Source organism: Accipiter gentilis, chromosome 25 (genome assembly GCF_929443795.1).
Source record: "Accipiter gentilis chromosome 25, bAccGen1.1, whole genome shotgun sequence".
Lineage (NCBI taxonomy): Eukaryota > Metazoa > Chordata > Aves > Accipitriformes > Accipitridae > Astur > Astur gentilis.
The window spans coordinates 9,551,751-9,579,541 of NC_064904.1; the positions used below are offsets into that span (position 1 = coordinate 9,551,751).

At 45.6% G+C, this 27,791-nt stretch overlaps 1 protein-coding gene across 8 annotated transcripts in view; it reads left to right on the forward strand.

Annotated features, from left to right (window-relative positions):
* The first annotated feature begins 1,580 nt into the window (after positions 1 to 1,580).
* The window catches only part of EML1 (EMAP like 1), a 130,816-nt gene continuing 104,605 nt past the window's right edge, over positions 1,581 to 27,791 (forward strand). For 3 of the 8 annotated variants that reach the window (XM_049828903.1, XM_049828905.1, XM_049828904.1), the window contains exon 1: positions 23,416 to 24,906. In XM_049828903.1, the coding sequence (XP_049684860.1) occupies positions 24,780 to 24,906 (127 nt within the window). In that variant the 5' untranslated portion in view covers positions 23,416 to 24,779. Of the gene's footprint in view, positions 1,845 to 23,410; positions 24,907 to 27,791 lie in introns of those variants that run through there. The other 5 variants (XM_049828902.1, XM_049828897.1, XM_049828898.1 and 2 more) reach the window with 5 other exon arrangements.

Here is a 27,791-nt window from a genome sequence, read left to right on the forward strand (position 1 = left end):
AGCATGGTGCCCTGCACTTCTCCTTGTACAGCCTCTTTGGCGAAGAGCACAGCCTGAGGCTCTCTTTCTCCCCGGATCCACCGTCCAGGTGAGCCTTACACCAGTGAATATCCCTGTGCTGTTCCACGAGCAGACCTAGGAGCAGCCACTGACAAGGGCTGTCCCTGACAGGATGATGCCAACAGATCTTCGTGCCGGCAAACCCCAGTAGCCACGGGACGCCCCCGGCCCCGCTCACCCGACCCCGTGCAGGCAACCCAAGGGATGGTTTTGGGAACATGTAACTGCCTACATTTGCAGCTATTTTAGCTTCTTAGTCACCAGCCTGACATCCTGAATTGAATCCATGGCTAGCTATGCTGCTGAGTAACCAGCAGAGTATTAAAAGGCTTCTCTTCAGAGAGAAAGCAGGTAGAGCCAGCAGTGTCAGCCTTTGGGTGCTTAGACTGAAGCCTCTAAGTAAAGCCAGCCCAAATTTTTCAGAGGTGCTGAGCACGCTGAGCTCCTAGTATACTTCATGTAAATTAAGCCTTTTTTTCTTCAAGGCATTTTGAAGAAAGGTGTCCCCTGGGGCTCCGATGGCTCATTTCTCCAAGGGGCTGTGTCTGGCCACAGGGTCTGGAAGCGCTTCCCAGAGCCCCTTCATAGACTCCCCCCCCTCCCCCCCCCCTTGCCTCTTTGTCCTGCCAGCACTCACGCTGGTTCTGGGTCTGAAACCCCAACATTTGTAAAGGGCTTAGACACTACAAGTCTGTGTCTGGTAAAGCCCAGGCTGTCCCTGACTGTTCCTGGGGAGAAAAAGTGGCAGCCAACCACCCCCCCTGGGTGCCGAGGGCACCCACCAGGTCCCGAACATCTCTCTGCCAAGCCTACCATGGCTCTAACGCTGCCAGAGCCTTCGCCTGCACTTCATTAAGGTACCTAATGAACACACCAGTGTGCAGGGGTACCCTCTACTGACTGCACTCGTCTGGAAATCTCATACCAAGCAAATCCCACATAAACATTTCCAAAGATTAAAAAAATGAGTTGTAGGAGCAGCCACAAAATGTTCCACTAAGGCAGCGTTAAAGCGGCATATTTTAAGCAAGCAAAAGTCATGAGGTTACAGAGAAATCTGCACTCACAATAGTATCATACCACGAAGCAGCCTTTAGTAACAGTGTCGCAAAAACTATTTCTCACATATTACAGTATAAACAGAAGGTCATTTTTTTCTGTCGCCCTTAAACAGATACACCCTGGCTCCTGCCCCCCCTTCAGCAGCAAGTATTTCTGCTTGGACCCTTATTTAACCTGCAGACCGAGAAGGTACAGAACAAGATGTCAGAGCATATCCTCCAGCTCACCACCCCCACGCAGCCCCCCCCGGGAAGCAGGAGTGCCCCAGCAGTGCGGCTCCCACCACCAACCCCACCGCACAGCAATTAGCCTGGTTCTCCAGCACAGATTTGCAGCTTAGCTCTTAAAAGCCGTTTCATAAATATTCGATGGCCTTTCCGACAGGGTAATGTGCCTCTGTGACATTAAAGAGGAAACTCTGCGAAGGGGAGGGATGACAACAAATTTATCCACCAATAGCACACTCTTTTGGCACAAAAGCACATTCTTATCTTTACATCCCATAATGAGAAGGCAGGGACGGGACTGTTGCTACAGCTCTCTGGGTGGGTAGATGTACAGTGCAAGAGAAGGGTGGCTGTAAATTGTTAGGTATTTCCCCCCCCCCCCCCCCCGCCTTTGCAAGCAGAAGGACCCGTGCTTGTGCTCCTGCTGTGGTTTTCCTAAGCCCCCGGTGAGGAGGACTTCTCGCACGATGTCAGACTGCGAGGGACTGCCTGTGGGTAAGCGCCAGATTTATATTTACCCCGGTGTCCTGCCGACTAGTTCACATTCTCAGATTGCAAAGTCACACGCGAAGCCGCTTGCTTTTGAAGGGAGCCGGAGCCGCGGCAGGGAGAGGAGAAACTCCCCGCAACCACTGCAGATCCTGGTGTGGTTCCTTACGAGTCCGTGGCGGAGGGCTGGCGTGGGTGGTAGTGCCTGGTTTTTCTCTAAAGGCGCAGGGGCTGGATAGGACGAAGGGTTCGGTAATTCAGGCAGATGGTCCGAAGGGTCTGTGTCCGGAGAGACGACGGTATCGATGTGCGTTATCGAGCTCGTGAAGGAGAGTTTCTGCAGATGGGTCCTGCAGGACCAAGTGCGCCATGTATGTGTCCTGTTCATGCCTTGATAAACCTTCCCGGATGGTAACGGACGCAGCAAGGGCAGATAAATGTAATGCAAAGGGTTTATTTGCTGAAAGGAAACAGAAATGTACCTTATTTTCAAAACAAGTGCCTTACCTGTTTTGCCTATGTCTGGGAAGGCGTCCTTTACTAGCACTTATGGCTGTATATGTCAAACTTCGCTGAGCAGGAGAGCACGTCAGCAAGAAGCATGTTTCTCAGCTGTTTTTTTTAAACTTCTATAGGAATTGTAAATACTCTCTAGATAGTCTGCACAAAAGGAAACTCTTGTCAAAATGCTAGAGTAATTCTCTGCCAAGGCATTTTACTAATAAAGAGATGGACCATTGAAAACATCTTTTTTTTCTTTTTTCCTTTTGCCATGGCAAGCATTTCTCTTTTCACATATGTATATACACATATATACGTACACATACTGTGTAGCACTCATGCTTCACTGGCCTGTGAAGGCTGTGTGTCAGAGATGAGGATCTGGGCTAAAAAGTGGGGCTGGAGAAGGAGAAGGCTGCTGCAGTGCTTTTTTTTCCTCCTCTCTCTGCTTCCATTTTACAAAAGCAATGCCCAAGTCCAAAACGCGCACTCAAAACCAGAGTGGAAAAATATAAATTATGTATACAGTGCAGAGTGAACGCACCATGCGCAATTCCCTGTGCCATTGCTATCGTTGCCTGAAGAGAGGAGAGATGAAGACGAATATTTCCTGCTTACTTTCTCAAAGGGCTGATCTGTTAACCAGAAAAGCTTCCCTTCTTCAGGCTTTGATTTTAAGGGCCTGACCTCAGTTTGCTTGTTAAGCACTCTGAGTTGAGGGTGGGATATTTCAGGGCGACAGTGACAGTATTTAGCTGGCATCTGATATTAATGATGAAACTGATATTGAGCATGCATGGCATGTTGTGTGCAGAACTTACTGATATCTCAATTACCTTTGCTGCTGAAAGGACCTAGGAGGTTTCCTCCAGAAAAGCATTTGTAGATGTAGGATTTGAGGGAAGGAAGCAGTTTGTTACGGGCAGGAATGACAAGTAAAGATAAAGTGATGTTCAGATGCGGACGTGGATCAGAAATGTGCCAGCATACGCAGAGGAAATGTTCGTTTCTCTCTGTTCCCCCAATAATCCTCCCCCGTCCCCCAGCCGGAGCCGGCCCTGCCTCCAGCCGCTCTGCCCGGCACCAGGCACAGATAACCGGTCACGAACGAGCGGGCACCCGCTGCGCGGACCTTGCGTAATTTGCTGGTTCATGTTTGGGTAGAAGTGCGTGTGCTTACATAAATATACACAGAACCAGCACTGGAGGTAGAAATGGTGGCCCTCCTGTGCAGTTATTAAGCAATTTTAGTGAATTAGTTGCTGACAGCTTGCTTTTCATGTCAAGATATTTTGAAATCAAGTCATTCTCTTTGTGGTTATTGCTCTTTTACTAGCTAGTTCGGATTTTAAAACTTTAGCAGTAAAAAAAACATAAAAAGGGTTGCAAAAAATCAGCATCAAACTTTCTAAAAGAATGATTAGTGTCCACTAGTGCAGAAATACCACTTTGCCGGATCCAGTGAGCATAGCAAGGCTGGCATTGTACTTTTAAAATCCTTGGTTTTGAATGCAGCCACATAATATAGCTGCAAAAAAGTTGTTGCAGTGACAGCTATCATTAGCACCGCAATGTGGCTAGGATCCAGAGCCCTGCTTATAACACAAACTGTACAGACGTATACATGCGTCCGTGTATACACATGCACACAGCTATAAATAAGTTTAGCCAAAGCACAATATTAGTGTCAAGTGTATGTATTGCTTCACCATCCTCTTTGCAAAGGGTATGCCTTATGAACAACCTGGAGAACTGCAGTTTGTAGTTACAGTAAATTAATGCCAGAATTTTTAGACTGCTTTCAGCCTACACAAGAATGTCGCATGAACAGCTGTGTAATTGTTCCCTCAGACAAGCAACTCAGAGGGAACTGCTGAATACAATCTTTGAATTAAATAACTGGATATGAATGGGTCGATATACCAATAATTTTTCAACAAGAAGCTTTATTCAGTAACAGTATCTTACTTCTATGCTGGAAATGGTTATGCAATTTTTCAGGATGAAAGCATTGGGTGCTTTTAAATCTCTGTTTTACGTTCAATTCCAGCATGGCTGCGCCCTTTTGCTGATGTGGAATGGAAAATTAAACATGTGATGCAAACAAAGTTTTATTTTGTTGTTTGAATATAGCACAGAAGACATAAAAAAAGGATCCTAGATGTCAGACTGCAGATTATGTAAGCAAGCGTGCAGTTATTTTGGACTGTATTCATACCAAAAAAGGCACTTGAAAGCATCGCTATCAAAATGATCTATTAGTGAACAGAATTATAAAATTTACACTATTAATTTCCCATTGTAACACGGGGAGATAAAGAAAGAAAGATCAGTCACTTCAGGACAAATGCACTCCTATTTCTTTCTCATTAGCAATTATTGACATACTGATGCTATCCATTAGTGCCAGCTACATAGATTTCCTGTCATTCCTACATGCAGATAAAAGAAAACCACATCAATTATTTAAGTGCTTCCTCCTGTGTGTATTATTTTTCTCTTGTAAGGAGACATAGTTCAGCCTCCGTACGACTGAACAGCTTTTCACACACCCAGCATTTTGATTAGGAATATATGAGTCATGATGGTTCTGGTTCTTAACACAATCCTTTTGACTTCAGAAAAACCTCTGAAGTCATGCAAAGGTTCTTAAAGTGGCTCTTTCCTTATTTTCTTATTTCTTAATTCAGCCATAGACTGAGTTTGAATGACATGGGTAACTTTTTCTGGATAATACCACTGCTGCAATAACACAAGGTACTCAGCCATGATAGATGAAGATTATATTTCTGAAGAAGGAGTAGCTATTCAGATGCCGGGAGTCTCATATGTACATACTTTCTCTGTTATTTACTACAACAGGATAAAGAAGAGAAGATACAGAATTGATGTAGCTTGTTCTGCAGCAGGTGGCATGCGAATCTAACTGAATTTCCTTAAAATTCCTCCCAAACTTTTATTGGCCTCATTTCAATAGAGGAGGAAACAAGACCTTTCATCTGAAATATGTTCCTGACTCTTTAGCTAAATACTTCCTTTCAAAGCTAAAATTACACACTTCAAACATGTCTTTAAGACAGAGTGGAGCCAATTTGCTAAAATTGGTGTTTTCAGAATCAGGATATCCCAGAAACCTACAGGAATTTTGATTTCCTGAAATTCAGCACAGATTCTGCACTGTCATCGGGAGTCCATTTAGCTCAGCCAGAGAGGCTGCTAGTGAGCGAGACCTCCATCTCCCACGCTGGGCTGTCTCTAAACAGCAGCTGGGAATAAAATACAGCACAAATATATTTTTGTAACAAAAAAATCATTAGCAATGACTCAGCAGATGCATGAGCAGTACTCCTGTCAAATAAAATTGCCCCACTTTCACATACTCATATCAGAATAGGAGTATGCTTTAAATTAATCTTTCATCAGATTTGGTAAAAAAATGTCTAGCTTTTTGCAGATAACTCCGTGTCCCCCTTAGGGCTTGAGCACCAGTTCTGCTTTGCAGTCTAGACCTTAGATAAAAGGTCTCGACTCAGACACTAATGTTGCTATGTGAGTGGTCCCACTGAATACCACTGTTTGCAGGGTGAGACCCTAAGTAAAAGGCAACACACTGAAATCATCTTGCAGGATTGCTGTACAGACTGCACTTAGTGCTCTGGGACAAGCAGGGAAGTGGCAAGGTTTTTTCAGCATATCAACCCAGCTACCTGCTGCAGGTTAGGAGGGTAATGGCATGTCTTAAGCATCTCAAGAGAGTGGTCTGCAGCATGAAGGACAGCTCCTGACCCCACAAAAATCACCAGCACTGGCTTGTATGCTTGGAACTCCCCAGGAGCATCCCCCAGCCAGGGGAAGGCGACGCCAGGGTGCTGGGGCTCCCATGCCTGCAGATCTAGCTTTGCACAGTGAGACACAAGCAATCTTGCAGTCAGTACTCTTAGAAACAATGAAAAAAGGCATATAAAGCTTTTGGCTTCGGGAAAGAAAGGTGTGAAGCCCGAACGAAGAGTGACTGTGAGTGACTGCCGCTACAGTGCCATCAATGAAGCTGTGCAGCCTTGCTCTGGTTGCTGGAGTTAGGTGCCACTGCACGTTGCCTGAAGTCTGTCTAGGGATTTCATCTGGAGGTCTACGAGTCCAGCCTTGCTCTTGGCTAACTTGCTAAATGCCACCGCAAAGTAATTTAAAGATGCTCTGCAGCTGCAATGGACATGGCTGAGTCAAACGTCTTAGAGAGGGAAAGCAAAAATGTCTGACGGTCAGTATAAATCCTCAAGAAAGAAGCCTTTCCAAATGCCAGCATTTACCCCATTTAGAATCATAGAATCGTTTATGTTGGAAAGACATTTAAGATCATCAAGTCCAACCGTTAATCTCACACTGCCAAGTCCACCACTAAACCATGTCCCTAAGCACCACATCTACATGTCTTTTGAATACCTCCAGGGATGGTGACTCAACCACTTCCCTGGGCAGCCTGCTCGACAACCCTTTTGGTGAAGAAATTTTTCCTAATACCGGGTTGTGCTCTTGCTTCAGCCACCGATTGATCCAGGCTCACTGGGGAAGACACCGACTCTCTGCATGCAACTTTCCATAGGAGAGCCTCCTATCCATGAAGCAGTTTCGTCTGGTTTAGCTGAAATCCCAGGGGATTTGCTGCAGCCCACATGGCTCCCTCCTGTTCTCCCCTCTTTTTCCCAAGAGCTCTGTGCCGTGCTCACCCAGGCCGGCAGCCCTCCTCCGCCTGCTCAGGTGTGGGGTAAGCCCTGTCCCAGGGAGGGACACGGACAAAATCCCCACTGCCTCCTGGCTCTCTGGCTACTCCAGATCTATATAGAATCATAGAATCATTTAGGTTGGAAAAGAGCTTTAAGATCATGGAGTCCAACCGTAAACCTCACACTGCCAAGTCCACCGCTAAACCATGTCCCTAAGTGCCACATCTACACGTCTTTTAAATACCCCCAGGGATGGTGACTCGACCACTTCCCTGCTTTTTCTCCTCCAAGGCTTTGCTTAGGAGTAAGCACAGACCTAGGAGCCCCGGTCTGGCCCGCTGGCTCGGCAGCCCGGCTGGCCGCTCCTGCCCCAGCTGCCCATGCTGGCTGCAGTGGCACGGCAGCGAGGGACGACAAGCGATTTGGGTGGGTTGGGATGGGTGACACTGAGTGGTGTGTGTCCTGTGAGAGTCCATAGGCTGCATTTCGGACGTTTATTGCAGCAGCGGGACACGGGTGTCCTGTCCCTGGGGCTTGGCGGTTGTTAGGTGGGAGCTGACTATGTTCCAGGAGTGTCCTGAGCAAAGGCACAGGGTTAGGCTGCATCTTCAGGGTCTGCGTTTGAAGTGTAGCAGGTGAGACGTCCTTCTGTGGATTAGGCTAAATATTTGGCTGCCAGGCAGGCGGGGGCTGCGCCTGCTTACTTGCGTTTCTAAAGCAAAATGGGAGTATGTGTGCTATGCGCTACTGGGGCTCCAAGTGGGAGGTATTTGAGCTAGCAGAGACATAAACACACATTTTCAGAAGTCTAAGTTTGCAGAAATGTACTGAAATCATATCTGGGAGTATAGGAGAGGATCTTTTCTTTTCGGGGAGTGCTGAAGAAGGAAAGCTCTTTCAAGCAGTCATTACAGACAGCTGAAGTTAGCATGAAAGTTTGCAGCTGGGATGCTGGTTGGGGAAATACAGAAGATGCCACATAGTTCCCAAGTGCTCCTCCTCTCCGCCCCCACCACCAACAGGAGGATTTTGCTTATCTGTAGAAATACTTGGAAGCTGTAGTTTGGCCCAGGGTCTCTGAGCAAGAGCACTTGCACAGGCTGTACAGCACATTTCTGAAGAGTCTTATTCCATGATGTTTACAGTAACTTAAGGCATACAAAAAGCAACTGATGTGTTTTTTCTCCTCCTCTCCTCCATGGCTCGCAACATCTGCAGCATTTCCAACATAGTCTGTGTTAAGCCATCGGCATTTAGAAGCCATAATTGCATTTGCTTCTTGCTGTCGGGAGCCCTCTCTTGCTGCAGACCTGTTTTACAGGCAGTAATTTAGAGGGTGGGGCACCCTTCCCTTATTTTGCCATTCAGACTTCAAATCAAATGCCCATTTTGCCCTCCCACCAACCTGGTGAGTGCCCAGTCTCTCATCTACATATTCAGTTGCTTCTCTGTCCCTGTCATTTCTTTCCTTATGGTCTGCGATCAACTCCCTCACCACACACTAATGGTTTCCACAGTTCAATTTGTAGCATTCAGGATTCCCTTAGATCTCAAACGTCCTCTAAAACTCACCTAAAAGACTGGCAAGATCACCAAAATGCTTTCTTCCTTGTGGGAAAGAAACTCTGGGGCACAGGAATGGGATCCTGACAAACGCCAGGTGCTGGGTATGGGCCAGTTGACAGTGCCCAGGATCAGTTCCCCAAAGGAGTCCTGGGTTTCATGGAGCAGCTGAAGTCACCGTTGATTCACTGGGGCACGTGGGGACTGGTCAGAGCTGCTCTTTGGTTCTGCACACGTTCTGTCAATCACAGAAATTGCTTCTGGAGGAAAAGCCTGGCTCTGCAAGCGCTTGCTCAAATGACTCCAAACTGGGCTCAATAAATTGGCTGTGGCTTTTGACGAGTCACAACAAATTCCAAGAAGATTTAGGAAAGCACAGTGCTGTCCCCATCACAGATAACAGGGAGCATTTCACAGAGGTGCCAACGGCTCGTTCATCTCAGACAGCTCCTCCTGACCGCCGCAGCAGGACCGTCCCAGAGCCCCGTCACCGCTCTCAGTACCGTTTGCGTGGCTCATGTTTCCATCACTTCAGAGCTCCTTGGGAGAGCAAAGGCTTTCACCCACATCAGCTAGTGTGAGGGCATGAAATGAAGAGTTTGGAGAGATATTTGACAGGTTTAGGTCCAAAATCCCCTCATAGTTCCATAGACACTACTTGCCAAACTTGGCATTTCACATAGTTCTCATCTATTTTGCAGATAACTACATTTACTTGCTGCATGCGCAGCACTTGTGCACACTTACCCTTTGTGATGTGCTCTTTGTGGAGCTGCAGGATATGCTGTGGCTTTGCCAGTATCCCTCAATTTCACAGCACACTCAGAACACTTCCCAGTAACTAATAAAACTACCGTGAAAATGGTAAAATCCTTGCTGCTGCAACCAGCCGTGGGAGAGGACCCCCAGGGCCATTGGCTGGGGCATATTTGTGCGAGTAGCAGCTCTGCTTGTTCACTCAGATGGGTACGATTGTTCCTGCTTCTCCCCAGAAGCTCTGATGAGAGAATGACCCCGCACTTCAGCAGCTCCATGTGTCGTAAAACCATGTCAAACCCCAGCAGGCAGGCAGCTCCCCAGGCAAGGGGTCTCCAGTCTGAAGCCAGGGTGGGGTGAAAACTCCTGTAGCTCAACAAGTTGACTGAAGAGGCCTTGCTGACACAACAAAGGAGTAAAAGCACACAAAAAAGACCCATGTGCGACATCTGAACACCTCAGTGTTATCCACAGATACTCAAAAATCTACAAAGGTGACAGCAAGCTGAAGGTCTCAGGTTGTGCTTGATCATATCACAGGAATTAAGAAGGACCTAGCTTCAGGTTAAACTTAAAACTTGTGCATCTGCTGTTTCCCCCCACAGGGGGAAGGAAGAGCTTTAGAAGCCTGATCCAGACCCCTTGGAGCCAGGAGATTCATAGAATCACAGAATGGTTTGCATTGGAAGAGACCTTAAAGATCGTCTAGTTGCAACCCCCCTGCCATGGGCAGGGACACCTTCCACTAGACCAGGTTGCTCAGAGCCCCATCCAACCCGGCCTTGAACACTTCCAGGGAGGGGGCATCCACAGTCTCTCTGGGCAACCTGTTCCAGTGCCTCACCACCCTTACAGTAGAGTTTTTTTCTTAATATCTGATCTAAATCTACCCTCTTTCAGTTTGAAACCATTACCCCTTGTCCTATCACTACACTCCTCGTTAAAGAGTCCCTCCCATCTTTTCTGAAGGATCCCTTTAAGTACTGGAAGGCTGCTGTAAGGTCTCCCCAGAGCCTTCTCTTCTCCAGGCTGAACAACCCCATCTCTCTCAGTCTGTCCTCATAGGGGAGGTGCTCCAGCCCCCTGATCCTCTTTGTGGCCCTCCTCTGGACCCACTCAAGCAGGTCCATGTCTTTCTTCTGTTGGGGCCCCAGAGCTGAACGCAGTACTCCAGGTCAGGTGTCACCAGAGCAGAGGGGGAGAATCACCTCCCTCAACCTGCTGGTCATGCTTGTTTTGATGCAGCCCAGAATGCGACTGGCTTTCAATTTTTTTTTTCAATTTTTCATCCACCAATACCCCTAAGTCCTTCTCCACAGGGCTGCTCTCAATCCACTCATCGCCCCACCTGTATTTGTGCTTGGGATTGCCCTGACCCATGTGCAGGACCTTGCACTTGGCCTTGTTGAACTTCATGAGGTTCACACAGGCCCACCTCTCAAGCCTGAAAAGGTCCCTCTGGATGGCATCCCTTCCCTCCAGTGTGTCAACAGCACCACACAGCTTGGTGCCGTCAGCAAACTTGCTGAGGGTGCACTCGATCCCACTGTCTGTGTCACCAACAAAGATGTTAAACAGCGCCGGTCCCAATACCGACCCCTGAGGAACGCCACTCAGCACCGCTCTCCACACCGACATCGAGCCATTGACCGCAACTCTTCTGAGTGCGACCATCCAGCCAATTCCCTATCCACCGAGTGGTCCATCCATCAAATCTATGTCTCTCTAATTTAGAGACAAGGATGAGGCGCGGGACAGTGTCAAATGCTCTGCACACGTCCAGGTAGATGACATCCGTTGCTCTTCCCTTATCTACCAATGCTGCAACCCCACTGTAGAAGGCCACCAGATTTGTCAGGCATGATTTGCCCGTAGTGAAGCCACGTTGGCTGTCATCAATTACCTCCTTATTTATCATGTGCCTTAGCATAGTTTCCAGGAGGATCTGCTCCATGATCTTGCCAGGCACAGAGGTGAGACTGACTGGCCTGTCGTTCCCCGGGTCTTCCTTTTTTCCCTTTTTCCCTTTTTAAAATTGGGGGTTATGTTTCCCTTTTTCCAGTCAGTGGGAACGTCGCTGGACTGCCACAACTTCTCAGATATGATGGATAGTGGGTTAGCCACTTCATCTGCCAGTTCCCTCAGGACCCACAGATGCATCTCATCAGGTCCCATGGACTTGTGCACCTTCAGGATCCTTAGATGGTCTCAAACATGATCTTCTCCTACAGTGGGAAGTTTTTTATTCCCCAAGTCCCTGCCTTTGCCTTTGCCATCTGCCTTTGCATTCACTCCAGCGAATTTGGATCACGACTCTCTTAAAATCTCAGAAATAATCTTTATCCACCTGACCCACAGATACAGACTGTGGCTTGGTCTGCTCGGTTCTTCTTCTTAAGACAGACAGCCTGAGCCCTGTGCTGTGTGGCTGGTGAGGTTTGCTGGGTGAGACCTCACCAGCAAGCACCCTCTTGGTGCATGGGAAGCACCGTGCATTAGTCATTCTTTCTCCCAGCGTGAATATTCAGAGAAACGTTTTTATATTTGCACCTAATTAAAACTCAGTGACTCTTTTGTATTTCCCCTACTGAAACATTGCTAGATAGGACTTAGCAGTACGTCACAGCCACGTGTGTGGTATTACTCAGAGTTCATATATGAGGGACTGAGGCACAACAAGATTAAGCCAAGAACAGTTCCCACTCATACGAGTGCCTAATCCAAGATGCTGAGGAGCTCTTCTTTCAGAGCACCCAGCACAGCACCGTATTTCATATTTTCAAACTTCATTTGCAGATATGAGTGTTGGGCATGTCTGTAAATCAGGTCCGCGGTCTCTGGTCTGGCACAAGGAGATGAGGAACATGCCATCAGTGACCATTTGTGAAAAGCTTTGTTTCCACAGTTGCTCTGTGGAGCAACTCTTCTCTTTTCGAGAGCTGGTCTGCAGCTGAGGCACAGATGCAATCCAGTTCTCAGCAATACTTTTCAAGCTGACTTAGCCTGAAATCATCCTTGATCTTCCTGGAATTGCATTCCTTACCATGTTCAATATCTCTAACACGTGAAGCTGTGATGTTATGATGAACAGCTTATTGAAACCACTTATGGCATAAAATACAAAATAATCTGACACCTCATAACTAGATCTCTAGCAATAAGTATACTTGTAATAATAACTTGATACTTTACCAATTGTTTGGAGATGCTCTACGGTGTTGATAGCCTCACACACAAGCACCTCTGATACCTGTCCACCCCAGGACACTAAGTCTGTCATTTTCTACAGCTCTTCTATCGCAGAGCAGAGGCTGCCAGGTTCATCCTGTTGCTACAACAGTCAGCTGGCCTTCTCACACCCATCTGACTTAGGCATGAGATTGCAACCCGTTTGTGCTGCAGGCATATGGACCGCATGTGGAAAGGATTTTGAGAAGGAAACTATTATTTCCTGCATCTATCATAAATTCCAAATGGTATATTCAGGCATAACTGTTTGAAAACAGACAGTACACTGATGAAATGGAAGCAATTTCTCTGGGAAATTTCACCTAGATTGTTTGATTCATCTCGGTGCTGCCAACTCTTTGATGTTTAGCATGAGCCTCATAAGATTTGTTTTAATTTTTTTTCTAAAGCCAGGTTTCTGGGGTCATGAGTTTTTGGGGGTTGTCACGATGTCTATGCACCGTCTGTTTTCACACAGTTAGCAACATATGAGGAGTCTTATGCCACTGGAGAATGAGGATTTTTTTTTCAAAGGTGTTTTGGTCAGGTATTTAATCATCTACGGCATAGGGAGAAGCATCATGTGGGAAAGTGTGAGTGAGTGTGTCGTATCTGGAACAGATATGGAAGGCTGAGGCATACAATGCTCACATGTGTAGGCTGGAGAATAATATTTCTCTAACAAAAACTGTCTTTTTAAACACCAACCACATTTTTGCATGTTTTCATTTTGAGTCATTTAATGAAAAAATTGGAAAACTCCAGGGAAAGCATTCAATCTGCTCACAGTTTTTCACAGGAGGAGTGTTTGTTTTCTCAGCAAACTCCTCTCCTACAATTATTTGGTTTCTTCAGACCTTTGGGGAACCTCCCCGCACATAAAGTAGCTGAAGAGTCTTTTTGCTGTCCTTTACTACTCCCTTCCTACTCTGACGTCCTATAAAGCAGGGGGAGTAAGAAGACAGCTTTGCAGTCTTCTCCCACTACACTGGAAGGAGACTACCACTGAAAAGTGACCAGATGACACATTTTTGTTGAGGCATGATGAGTTTCCCTTCCCTACTGTAGGTGCTTCACTGCTCAGATCGATCAAAACATAACCGACACCAGTGAGGCTTCAGCACTGTTTTAGGCTCTGGAGATGCAGAAGGACCATCAGACCCTGAGCATAAGCATCTGCCTGTCCCATGTGGCCATCGGGACCTCACTGGGACAGAGCCAGTTCCCGGAGCAGCACATGTGCCATGTCCCTCGCTCCTAAGGTCAGGTGTCCCTGCAGGGGAGAGGAGGTAGAGGAGCACCCCAAGGTGCACGAGAAAACTCACTACTCTATGGCTATGAGACACAATGGTAGCCAGGAGCTGAACGTCTCCATTTTGTCCAAGGAGATACAGGATTAGAAAACACTCAGTTTTCCTAAATTGGTTTTACTTTCTCCCGCAGAAACGTGCCTCAAAGTTGACTGCACGTCTAGCGTTTGTTTCCTTTTCCTGATGAAGTTCAGCAGCTGGGTTATCCTAGATAATGGTGCCAAATCTTTAAAGATTTCCTTGTTCCGAGGCGATTGCTCTATTGACAGTCTGCCTCGTTAATTAAGCTGCCTTCAGGGACAGAGGAGAACTGGAGGCAACTGGACGCTTTAATGAGTTCACGTGAAGGGCAAGACGAGGCTGTAGCGTGAGTCCATCCCAGCACGGCCCCGAGCCCGCCCAAACAGCTGTGTCTTTGCCACTCAGAGCGCCTGCGTTCTCGGGAACGAGCTCGAACGGAGCTGTTTGGAGCGAGGAGCCGGCACAGGGAGATCAAATTTACTTTCCACTACTCGATGCACTGCCTTGCCGCAGGCCAGGCTGTTTACAAGTTGGCTGCCTGGAGAACGCCGTGGAGTGAAGGCAGCTGGGCAGGCGTCCTCTAGTACAACTTCTCCAGGCTTGGTCTTGTTTCTCTGTGTGAAATCATTACTTGCAACGAGTCCCAGACCTCTCCTCTCAGCAGTTAATAGCATCTGATGAAACCAGGTACTCAAATTTCTGTGTGTTGATCTGGTGTCAAACATCTACAAAAGGTGTGAAAAATCAGCAGGAATGCTAATTCTTCACTGAGCTTGGTCTACAGTCAGAGAGAGCCCTAGGTTTCTGCCCAGAGCTGGGAGTTAACTTTAGTTCACTAAAAGGTTATTAGATCCTTGTTTCTGCTTCCATTATTTCCCAAAAGCCACTTAGCAGAACTAAGTTACCTTCCTTGTCTAAATTCTCTGGCTACTGATGGTGCTTGGCTGCCTTCTCTGTATTTTCAAGGCCTTATGCTAAATTTAGGCAAGGAGGAGAAATTTCTCCTCTGGACCTTCATTTTGTGGGTTACCCATTGACTGCTGTGGGCACAATGGGATCTAAAAATTCCATTTACTGAACAGCCACGTAGGTTTTGGGCTAGGAAGACTGATTTCTTCTTTCTATCGACTGGAGCTCCACATGCCCTTCATGTGAATGGCACATGCCCTGTGCCCTGAAGGACGCCCATGCAGGTTTCCAAAGACTTTGGACCACCCCTTCCCTTCTTATATATTACCTTAGGCAAGTGCTTCTTAAAAATGGTCTCTCTTCAACTGCATATGTGGTTCTCAACAGATCCTAAATAAGTGATATCTTTGCTGCAGTGTGGCGCTCCCCGGAGACACCCAGTCTGAGACCTCTGCAGCCCTTCCTTGGTTATTCCAGTCCTGCCCATCTGCTGCTGCCTTCCTTCCTCTGTCCAGCAGCAAGTCCTGGGAAAATACCTTGATTTTATCCAGAGGTGGAATAGGAAGCGTCAAAATACCAATCATAAGAGTTTATGTGAGTAAAGTTTTTGCATCTGAATACTCATGAAGTAGAAAGGCAAAAGTAATTTTCTGCTTGGAGTGAAGATCAGGAGAAATTTCTTTGCGCTTCTTAGAGGCAAGCATCTTCTACTATTTTCGCATCTTTAATAAAGGCAGCTGTCTCCAATTCTTATGTGATAAAGGTGCAATTCGATAAGTATCCGATGATGACCCAAACCACAATAGTGAAATATGAGCCACTTGCTCATGTCACTGAAATCTCAGAAGGGAATTACAGCCTTTAGCAGGGTTCATTTGAGGTATACTACTTAAGGTAATAGGGCTGGACAATCTCATTAAGATTTATTTCCACCTCATTTAAACATGGGTTCAAAAGTACAGCTGGAGCTGTACTGGCTTTATCTTTGGCTTATGAAAGAGATTGGAAAAAGAAGTAAACAGAAAACACAGTCAATCGCTCAATTGGCTGGGCCAGGAGACTGCAGGATACAGCAAACACTGACTTGTGCCCAGCAGGCTTTGGGAGGTTGAGGAAATCAGAACAAACTTTTATCCTTGTTATATTGCAGAGGCTTTTATTTTTCCCCTCCCACTGAATTTAAGAGATATTGCATCATTCCAGGAAGGAGGGGGTAACACAAAACAATTGCCTGTGTTCTTCCTTAGTCGTAGTTCATCATGCTCACTGGACTTGTTCCAGACCCAAATTTGTCCATACTCATTTGGGAAATGCATGGTTTATGAAAAATACATTTTCAAACGTTTCAGCTTGTGTTGCAGCTTCCCTAAGTAGTCTGAGATGTTTACAAAGCTTCCAGCTCATCGGGCTTGGCCTCCCCCAGATAACGATATGTGGCAACAGTAATCCTTCTATCACTCTCTAAGCGCTTGTTCTTGCTTCTGTTGAAGTCATCCATATTGTGGGTTATTTGGAAGCATTCGTTTTCTCTGCTTCTTCAGTACAAAAGAAGCAGAGGATCTTCCCACTTGGGAGAGGAGAATTTGCTAGATAGCAAATGCAGAAGCCCACAAAATTTGCTGCAGTGTCTTTCTGGTAGGTGGGAATAGATACACTCAGACGCTTCAAATGCTAGAGAGAGGCTGCACCTACCAGAAGAGACTCGTGGTGATCGTGGTCTGAAGCCCAGGGGCTTTGGGGATCAGACTCCCTGTGATCCGCAGGCCAAGCTCCGGCTGCCAGCACCATCCCACTCCTCTTGCAGCAGGCGGCGAGGGGCGCATCCTTGGGCTCACCCTCACGGGAGGGCGGACTGCAGGGCTGCAGGGCTGGCACCGAGGGGGGCTTCAGCAGGCGGATGATGCGAACAGCAGAGGACGTGACCTCAAGCACGTCCTTGGTGTTGCTTCCACAAGGCAACATACCCGAGCCCTTCAGTCTGTGAACGGATTTTCTTGTTTGGGCACAATCCATTGCACTCTCACCTTTCTCAGATTTGGCCCATCCTTTGTGGTTTACCAAACCCCAGGGTAAATGAACACATCCAGAGCCCCCTGGAGATACCAAGGCAGAGAAATGCATTTGGCCCCCTCCCTCACTTTCTGAGAGGCTCAGCTGGGAAGTAGATCCAGCATCACTATTTTCTAAGTATGATTTCCTTGGCACTTTGATGCATAAAAATGCACAATCGACACTGCCATGTAGGTCAGGACTAAGATCTGCATGTTTGGAAGAAAACTAAGGGATTGAAGAGAAAGAAAAATGGAGTCGGCAGTTCTAAGGACCCATCACCATAGTATCAAACCACTATTTACAAAACTTCTTTGTGAAGAAGTTTCCACAGGCTCTTTCCTTCAGTTTCAGTTAAACTCAACATAGTCACTGCTCTGGATTTAAACTCAGCTCTGAAAGGCCTGTAATCTAAACATGGAAACATTTAAGTCATGCGCTAAAACAAGAAAATGAAGCTGCTCGGTGCGATGCAGGGCCGTGTGAGGACCCCCAGGCTGGTCCTGGTGGAGCTGCAACAGCCCCATTGCACAGAGCAACACCCAGGGAAAACCCTCCTGCAAGCCCCAGCGCTGCTGTGCTGGGGGGCAAACCCCCTCTGCAAGCCCCAGAGCTGCTGTGCCGGGGGGGAAACCCTCCTGCAAGCCCCAGAGCTGCCGTCCTGGGAGCCCGAGGCTGGGCCAAAGCTAACAAGAGCTGCCCGGGCAGCTGGGCGAGCCAGGCCATCACACGGCCCCTCTGCATCTCCGCAGCCGCGTTTCCAACGCTGCCTGGGGCATCCATGCACTACGATCTCTCGTATGATGTAGGTGTGCTCCAGCCTGAAAGCATCGGAGTAAAAACCCATCTGTTTTCAGTGGCTGAGTTGTGTGAAACAGTTCAGACTCTGGTACAAAGAGGGAAAAAATTAATTGGGTATTCAAACTTCATTCTGTTTTAATCTGGAATTATTAAGGACATTTATATTTTTAAACACAATGTTTAACCTGACAGCATCCCATTAAAATGCTTTATATAAGCTCATTAGAAGCTTCTGTGCAGTATCATATTTATTGCAATTAGCAAATATCAGTGGCTCAGCTGAACTGCAAGATATTTTTTTCTGTCCTGCTCCTCTTTTGTTCCTCCATCTCCTGCCTGTCATAACCTAAGCATAGCCTAGATTAGATCCTTTCACACATCAGCCTTTCTGTCTGACAAGTCTTAAAGAAGGAGAAATAAAAAAAGGAAAAGGAATAGAAAATTAACCATTAGGAACCTCTGAGAAATCAAAAGAGACTCTTAGATTAAGTCCCTCACCAGTGTCAGGGCTAGCAGCAGTGCCAGTGGCATTAGTGGCACTAAGTCACTTAATTCCAATATGATTCAGAATCATTTGTAGATATCAGCTTATTCAGAATAAATCCTCTTCCTCCCAGGTCTTTTGTTTGCCGTCTCTTTACAAGCTACGTTGCATATAAATGAACTTGTAAGATATGTGAAGGAGGGTTATATTTTCATTTGTACTGAAGTTTCATGCATGCAAATGCTACTGTAGAAATACTAGCAATGAATAGTATTAATAGTTAATGAATCCAATCCTTATTTTGGTTTTGTTTTGAATTTTCTGAGCCCTTACTCAGATAGGAAATATGTAAAATGAAAGGGAGGTTTCCCTGAATAAGGACAGAGGCCCATTTTTAGAGATACTCAGACCTGGCTCCAGTTAGTGGCAAAGGGTGGCCCAGCTGGCCTGTGTCCCAACCTGGATCTCACGGGATGGCTGGAATTTAGCCTCTGAGGTCTTTCATGGTTTGTGAGTGAATCACAGGCTGCTAAGCCGCTTCAAGCCCACAGGGAACTCAGGTTCCCGGGAAGGAGCAAAGGTGTGGGTACCCGAGTCTCAGATCCTATCGTGAGCGCTGGAGCTCCAACATAAATGCCAGTTCAGACCTTTCAGCCCAACTTGCCACTTCTGTGTGTACCCACAAATGCTGGAGTCCTGACACTGCTGAGCAGATAAGCACTGCTGCTTATCCGACAGCTTCTTGAGAGGATTCAAATCCTCTAGCAGAGGGCATCCTAACTAACTGGGCTGCGACGTTGTGACCAGACTGCGTGGAGAAGCATTTAGGAAGCGGTGTAGAAATCAGTAGTAGCCCCTCCGTGGCAGACCTCGACCCTTTCCTGAGCAGTGCCCTGGGGCTGCGCAGGGGAAGGGCTGACGGCTGGTCCTCTGCCAGGCTCCAGCCCCGCTTGGTTTGTCGGCGATGCTTGACGTTAATGCTCCTGCTGCCCTGTGTGCTAGCCTGCACTGCCTGTGCTTGATGATAGCTGGAAAAAAGTCCGATTTTTTACGAGGCTGTTAGAGGTTGGTTGGTTTTTTTTTTTTCTGGAAAGGGGTGGAATAAAGGTGCCCATGAAGCTTACTTATTCACTTAACATTTATATAAAAATGCATCTAATCATTATCTTCTTTATTTGCAAAGAACTTACTGCAACAATGTCACGTGTGGAGCAGCAATCAGAAAAATTATTTTTCATTTACTGTAAACATCACAACTGTCACATGAGGTTCAGAGATTAGAGTTTAGACAGTTCATTTTGGGGACTTGGGCAATGAAGGTCCATGTTTAAAGGAGACCCATTCTGCAGCTATTAATAGTCTAGCTTTAAGGGCCTAATTCACAGATGTTTTCTAGTTCTGTTCTTTTCTATTGGAGTTGCTTGGGTCTCTGTTTCTTTTCCCAGCTGATGTCCTTTCCTCCTAATGCCCTCCAGTGGGACAGCCTGTTGCTCCACCACTTGGAAATCAATCCCAGAGTATCTCTTGCAGGAGAGGTACTGCACGTGCTCACCACCGAATAAGCACAAACCCCCGAAGGCCACTGAATGGGGCTACGTGTCATTGCCACAAGCAGAAATTATCAGTTGCAAGATGCCTGGATGTATACGCACCCTGAGCCTGTCTCATTCCTCTTTTAAATCTTTTTATTGATTGCAGGGAGCTTAGCTTGGTCTTACTCGGTTAGGACGGAACTTAGGTCCCTAAAATCTCAAGATCTCATCTATTATTTTTCTTTTAAATCGTTTTATCCAAACATGCATCAACTGACAAGTGTATCTTTGTTCTGGCGTGTCTTGCACAAATGTAATCTTTATGGCGTGTACCGGTTGAACTGAAAAATATAATTAATACCTACTTCCATCGCCTTTCCAGGAATGGATTTAGGACACAGTCTAGAGATTAATGCCTTGGCTGATAGTGAAGCATTAAGAGTGGGACTAAGATAGGGTCAGATTACATAAAAAGAGAAACACTAGCTGAAAAATCCACTACTATGCAGAAGAGAGCAGAATATCTCACGGATGAATTTATCAGTATTTCAGAGGTGGTCCGTCAGGGATGAAGCCAGCTACAGCACTACAAACTAGAGTCTGTGTTCCAGTTATGTTAGCTGTGATCTTGCACTAGTTGGTTCACAGAAAATTTGAAAAAGGAGGGAAAATATTGTCTATAACCCCCGTTGCCAAAGAAAATGTAAGCAGTATTATTTTCAGCTGCTTACTCATGCAGAGGGAGCCACAGCACATGAGTCTTGCTGTGCTTTTTGGCTGCTGGGAGCCAGCAGCTTTCCTCTTCGAGTGTGGAATTGTGCATGCCTGGCTCTTGAGGGAAAACAGGGATAAATCACAAGTTTGCCGATGTTGCCTTGCTAACGTGATGTATGTAGTCTAAGCATGTGCAGTACGGATCATGAACGAGCTGTTGGAAGGGAAAGTGTTTGGGGAAACTTTTACAAATGGGAAGACAAATATGCTGGTATGTCTTGTTGTGCTCAAATAAGGACACGTAATATTATGTGCAGACTGCCTAAAGAAATCACTACCTTCATCAGTGGTAATGACATTTCCTAACAAAGACAGATTGTGTCTACAGAGAAAAATAAGAAAGGGGACTGCCAAATAATATCAGTGAAGGTATCAAGAAAATACTATTTTTTTACCAAAAAAAATAATGACAATAAAATCTGGTTACGTGGCTTGTCTAAACTGAGGAGACTAAATATTCAGTCACTAAGTATCGCTACACAAAGGATTTATTTATTATTCCCCAGTTATCCTACTGCAACTTAAATACCTCACGAAATGACTCTTAGCAGCAAAAATTAAAACCAGCTATATTTTATTAGTTATCAGCAAGTCCCTGCATCAAAAGATAAAAGATGTCAAACATGAGACCCCATTAGAAGAAAAAGAGAAAGGAAGAAATTTTAAAAGAAGGCAAGAGCCATTAATCACAGCATCCCAGATTCGTTCCCTCTGGAGCCGGTGTTCATGGGCACACCGCGTAGCGCGTGACGGTTTCAATCCTGGGAAAGTCCTGACTCGGCCACGTGCAGCTGAAGGGGTGCTCTGGAGGAAAAGCAGGTTTTGGGTCCTCTGTGTTTGGGACTCATGTCAGTAACATCACTATACACCTGTTGCCCTGCTCTCTCACCTAAACCACATCTGATTTACCTGCCCTTCGCACTGGAGCAGACATAAAGAAACCCGTAGTGCAACTGAAGAAGCATTTTGTTCCCTCATTCTTCCTAGGGATTGTGATGAGTAGAGCTTGCTTACAAAGAACCATGGGATAGTTCCAGAAATATAGTGATATTGTAACAGATACTAAAAAAATCCAACAGCTCCAAACAGACCCTGTTTCAAGTTCAGAACACCTATCAATAAGCTCAGTTATACACTCATAAACAGTCACTTGCACTACAAGGACATCACCAAAGGGCCCAATTTCATTTTCTCCCAATCCATGGCAATTTACAGGACAGTGATTTAAATCCTGGTCATCACCCTGACTGTGTATGTTTGGGGGATGGGGAGTTAAATCACACAAAGCTTTCTTTCTCACACGAAGCCTTCTTCAGCTGTACCTCAAGAAGTCATTCAGCGCAATTATTTATTACTTGCATAAATCAGAGCAATGCAAAGAGGTCTGCCACTGAAGTTTAACAGCATATTCCTGTTTCTGTTATTTTTCCAACATACCTAACCTGAGAAAGGGATGATTCCTTGGGTTTGTTTGTTGTTGTTTTTTGTTTGGTTTGGTTTTTTGTAATGCTATATGCTCCCAGGGAAATAATAGACAGTGATTTATTTATGAAATTCCTAGAGCGGGAGGAAGTCATGCTTGGGTCTTGCTGCCATGGAGGGAGATAAATAGACTGTCCTACTATATTTAGCTAAAGAAGATATAACCCATAGGAAAACAGACTGAGCAAGACTGGAGAGACATATACAAGCTGGCACAGGAGATACTGAGCCAGAGAACAGACTGTTTAGATAGAGGCACTTATGGGTACTCCCCATCAACAAATGAATCATCAAGGACATAACTGGCTATTTTTAGCAGCAGTGCCTACATTTCTTTTGCCTTTTACCTCAAGCAAACTGTGAAGCACTACATAGGAGCCACTAAAAATCCATATGGAGCAATGCTGGGCTTCCTTGTGTGGATGGGCAGGGCTGAGTACCCTTGGCTTGGCTGTGCAGCAGGGCCCACAGACATATATATATGTGTGTGTGTGTGCGCGCGCGCGCGCATCCACGCAGTGGTTCATTCTCCCAGTGTGCGTTCTCATGTGGTGGATAGAATGGGGGGGTTCAGACACCCTTTGTGCTGCCACCCCCCTGCTCCCATGCTTCCCCTCAGCTCCCCTGTGGGGATCAAGGAGATCGCGTCTTCTGATATCCTAGTCATTGCTCTGGGCAAAATCCTTTGACTTCAGCTCTGGGGATCATGATTTAATCCAATAATTTAGCCCAATAATGGAAACCGGTGGGTAACACAATATTTGTTTTTATCATTATATTCACCATTTGGAAGTAACGGGCTGCAAACCCCTTATGATTTGTGGCAGGGCATTCCATTAACGCATCTATAAAAAAAGCAAAGATATCTCCATTGACAGCACTTAACAATTTTCTCTATTACTTTGATGGCTATTCACTTTGAATGGAAAGTGCTTTTCCGCACCATTGAAGCATAGCTAGTATATAACCTTCGAGCACTCAGAAATGCTGAGATGCTACAAGAAGGAACACTTAAGAGAGCACAGCCGCTCTTTGGCATGTGCTGCCTGGCTTCAGAGCCCGTCCAGCTCACTGCCTGCAGTGCTCCTGTATCACGCACAGGTCGGGACAAAATGTGCCCCGTGGCATTGAGAGTGGAGCAGAGCTATTTCATCTGCCTTCCGGTTTTTCATGATTACCAAGTGGATTTTACATTCAGTTCCTTGTATGAAATTGGTGGTAAAATCTACGCGGGTCTAAGCTTGTTTCATAAGCTTTTATAGGATAGCAGAAACAGTGTGTACTCGTCTGGCAGTGGGGAATATAGAGGCTCTAAGTTGAGAGGTTGATGTTCAAATCCACCAGATCAGCATAAAGCCCTCAGGATATTATTCTTGCTGCAATTATGAGTAACAGCTATCAGGAAAAGAAAGGGTAGGAGATTGCCATGTAGTGAATAGAAATGTTTCTCTTCAGTTGTTTGTATGAACACTGCAGACAAGGATAAATTGTTGTTACTGTAAAGCTCTCAGTGACAAATTGATCCCCATCTGTGTCTCTAGCTGCCTCTAGCTTTTCCTTATGGGAGGCAGTGGTGGGTCATCAGTGTGGTCATTTTAAGCTTGGTACAACAAAAAAGATCCTGATTTCAGAGTCTCCTTGTGTGACCTTTACTTATATTCACAAGTGTTTCTCACACAAACAAGCCCCAGTGATGTTCATGCTAATAGGTAGATGGTAGAGACAATTTCACTGTGACTGTTAGAGACTGGAGACGAGGAACAAAAGATCCTTTCTGAGAGCTGCCCATCCATCTCGAATGCTCTGACTCACTTTACCTCGTGTGGGACTCACTGCTTAGAACAACCAACACTGCCATCTTTTTACCGTGTTTACAGGATCACAGCCTTAGGATACACAAAGCATTACTCACTTCAGCTGATTCCATTAATGCTGAAGACACAGGCTTGCACTTAGTCTGTACGAGCTGTAGAAAAGGCTTCTGTATGAGAGGATTATGGCTACAGTTCAGATGCTCAACATTTGTTAGCAGAAATATTTCACAGTGAAGCAATAGCATCATAAGAGCTTGCAATGCATCAGCAGCTGCTTTGTTTCTTCTGTTAGAGTCTCCCTAATTTTTTTTTTTTTGTAAGACAATGAAGAAAATAAAAACTAATTGCTGCTGTTCTTGATTTTTACAAAACTAGTTACTTAGGAAATAGAGAAAAAAAATCTCAGGCTCAGTTGTACAACATAATCAAACTATTAGTGCAAAACAGCAATGCAATGCCATGTCAGTGCAAGTGGTAAACTGAGCAGATTTCTGATCGCCTGACATGTGCCTATCTGAGCATGCTTCTATGCAAACACAAACTCAGTCTGGCCTAAATCATACGAACTATGTTTTCTTGCATCAAAATATTTCCCAGTTCTGTGTGTTTCCAAATGTATCTATTTTATGCATTTCTGAGTATATAATGTGTGTTGCTCACAGTTGAAGCAGGTGTACCAGCTCTTCTCCTGTTTAAATCGGAGATGCTGTCAGATGTTTCAATGGATAGAAAAAGTACTTCTCCAGGTGGTGCAGGTTTGAAAAACAAGCCCACACAAGGCATCCCACACAAGCCCTCCAAACTACAAATTCTTTTATTGCAGGATGTGTACTCTCCCTTTCCAGTGACCTTGCCATCCTAAGCGGGTTCTTATGACATCACCTTAATGCTGTGGCTTAAAAACAGCTTAATTAATTTAGTGTCTATGCATTGCTGTCTGCTGCCATTGTAACCTTCACATAAATAAAAAGAAGATAAGGCACCCAGCTGCCTCTCATGCAGAACCCTTTGAGTCCTGGACATAACCCACCAGCTGCTTCGGGGGCATCGCTGAGGAACATGAAGTCCATCCCTGAGGAACCGGCCCAGGCAGACCACAGTGGAGCACCAGAGTTCTGTGCAGGTCACTTGTTTCTTCCATTACTTAATTCCACATTGCCGTTGGCATGAGGATTACCTTGTATTTTATAGCAGCTGGGATTTTAACTCCATCTATAAAGTAATTAATTTTCCTTAAGTGTAATGGTGGCTTGGTGTTAAGTAGTAAGTAGACGGGTTTACTGCAATGATGTTTTCCGTGGTCTGGATATGATGCTGTATGATAGCATTTGTTTCTGTATTGTCTGATTTTAAATACCACACTACAGCAAGAAAAAACGTTCTGACTCAGTGCTGAGCTCTGAAGACCTCATAGACTTGTTTCTTTTTAAGTATTACCTGTTCATGGTCAGTGTTTTAGTTTGAGTTTAGAACAGAAAATAGTTTTCCTTTTCCTTGAGTACAGTCTGGAAAGTAGACAGGTGGCAGTAAAAAAAGGACTACAAATCTAAAGCAAGCTATAATGCCATTAATGGTTTAAGTTACTTTAATAAGAAAGGATTTGTTGCTTACCGTCTTGAGATTATACATTACTGTAGTTTCAGTCAGCAAGGAAAAAACCAAGATAAGCAAACAATATACCTGGTTTTAAATGTATTTCATTTTCCTAAGTAGTAGACTTGTAGAGCTTTTTATGTTACTCATTAGCTAACAAAACTAACCCCCATCCTGAGATCCAGCCAAGAAAATCCAGGATTGGAGTTCATACAGAGACTAATCTATGTAGATTAAATAGCTGTATTGTCTTTCTCCCTGCATTGTACAGTTTGGCAGCATACCCCAAAACCAGATTTAAAAGAGAAGAACGTGTTGCGTTTCTACCCAGCCCCAGAAACACCAGCTCTCCCGTACCAGGGGACAGGGACCGCTGTTTGCACATGGCAGCGACTCTGTGGTCTGCAGGTGTCATCCTGGGAGGTGCCATAGGCGACTGCTGTACACTGCCGATGTCCCCAGCAGTCCTTCCCTTCACAGCGCTTGATCCCACAAAGCTGCCCGAGTCCAGCAATTGGCATCACAGCAGCAGACGGTATTATCTGAATTATGCATGTATCCAACCTGGGCTCTGCACAGCGAGAACAGGTTCAAAAATCCTTCTGACAGCCCCATCGCTGTACTATATAGCACGTGACTCATTAACTGTGAGCAGCTGAGACAGCCCAGGTAGAAAGATGCTTTTGGAGCTGGCTGCTTTGTTCAGAGAGAGCTTTACAAAAATGTTAAGCTCGCTCTTGTGGAATAGGCTCACGCGCAGTGAAGACGGAGAAGATCTGTTAAGGAGCCAAGGCACTTCATCCTGGCACAAACCAAGATTAGGGCTGTGTCAGACATGCAGGAGCTATTGAAAGACAGAAGTACAGTGAGATCTCTGAAGCTATTTGAACTACCCAGCTGGGAGGTTGAATGCCAGGGTTTGTGGAAGACCAGATATTTTTCCGTTCTATCAAAAATCTTTGAGCAGATCCTGGGTCATGTATTGCCTGTAGTCTACAATAGATTGAATGAGGAATCCATCTTCATGGGTTCTTCTTTGTTCAAAATAAAGAGCTAAGATAGAGAGATGTGGATAAATGATACTACTTTTAATCATACTGTTGGAGTCCACATTGCCCAGCATGTGCAGGAAGGGAACCCCCAGCATGCCAGGCACCTGGGGGAGGTGGGGACGGTGGCTTTTGGAGGGTACCATGAAGCTGTACAGGGAACAGTCATACTGGGTTGCCTCCTGCACATCTTCTGCTATCGACACTGAACCATGCGTGCACCCAGGCACTTCTCTGGCTTTTACTGCACACTGATCTTCTCCCCCCAGACATGTCATCCTCAAGATGTTTTTCCATCTCCTTTAATCAGATTAACCAGCTGCTCCTGCTCTTAGGACGCTGACTCTGTGGGATGTACTTCAGAACTTGGTCTGTCTCGCCTTCATATTTACCCCCTCGACAGTTGTGTTCTCAAAGCAAGGGGATTGTGTCCAGCTTGACTTGCTGGGGCACCTATATTCTGTTTTCTGTGAGAGGGGCTCTTTTCATCCCCTTGGACATGCTGCACTGCACCTGTGTTCTCTCAGAAATGGGGCTCGAGGTGGTACCTTCCCTAGGGAGATGGCAGGGGCAGACCTGTCCCATCTGCTTTGGACTGGTACCATCTTCCAAAACATTTTAAGGGATGCTTGCTGGTAGAAATTAGTTCTTTACATCCCTCAGGGTGACATTAGGCACTGTGGGATGGTAGCAAGTGATTGAGTTGGTACCTCTGAAGAGGGCAAGCTGCCACCACAGTTGAAGCTCCTGCTTCTTAGCAAGGACATGGTGAGGAGCTAATTTGTTGTAAATAGGAAGCAAAATGGGTATGTGAAAATGACCATGAAGATTTCGCATACATAAATGGAGTCTGTTCTCTTACTCTGATTTTTAAGATGACATATCTCTGGTGATGTAAGCCAAATTTGTCATTTGTGTCCACAATCCACATATAGCACTAAATGTGTATGCAAGCCAATGAATGAATGTTTCCATTATTGTGTTTGCAGTCTGGAAAAAAAGAACCCAGTAAACCTCTGAATAGCATCAAATATATCTAAACTAGAACATTAAAGGCTTTTCCATAAATACATGCATTTTGGGATGCCTGCTACTCTGTTCTTAAAACAGAACCAGAGCTAATTGCCAATGAAATCAGCAGTCGCTGTACCAATCAGATGATCAGCAAACAGCTAACGCAGTGTTTACAGGACAAAGTCTGGGCTTTGTTGTGCTCCACAGCACCTAGAAGCAGTTGCCATCCCTACTTTTCTTACTGTTACTCTCCAAGATCTTCCAGCTTTACTGCAGCTGGGCTTGTGAAGCAGTAATTACTATGAATATGCATGTATCTTCCCTCATAAATTATTTCTGACACATGTGTTTT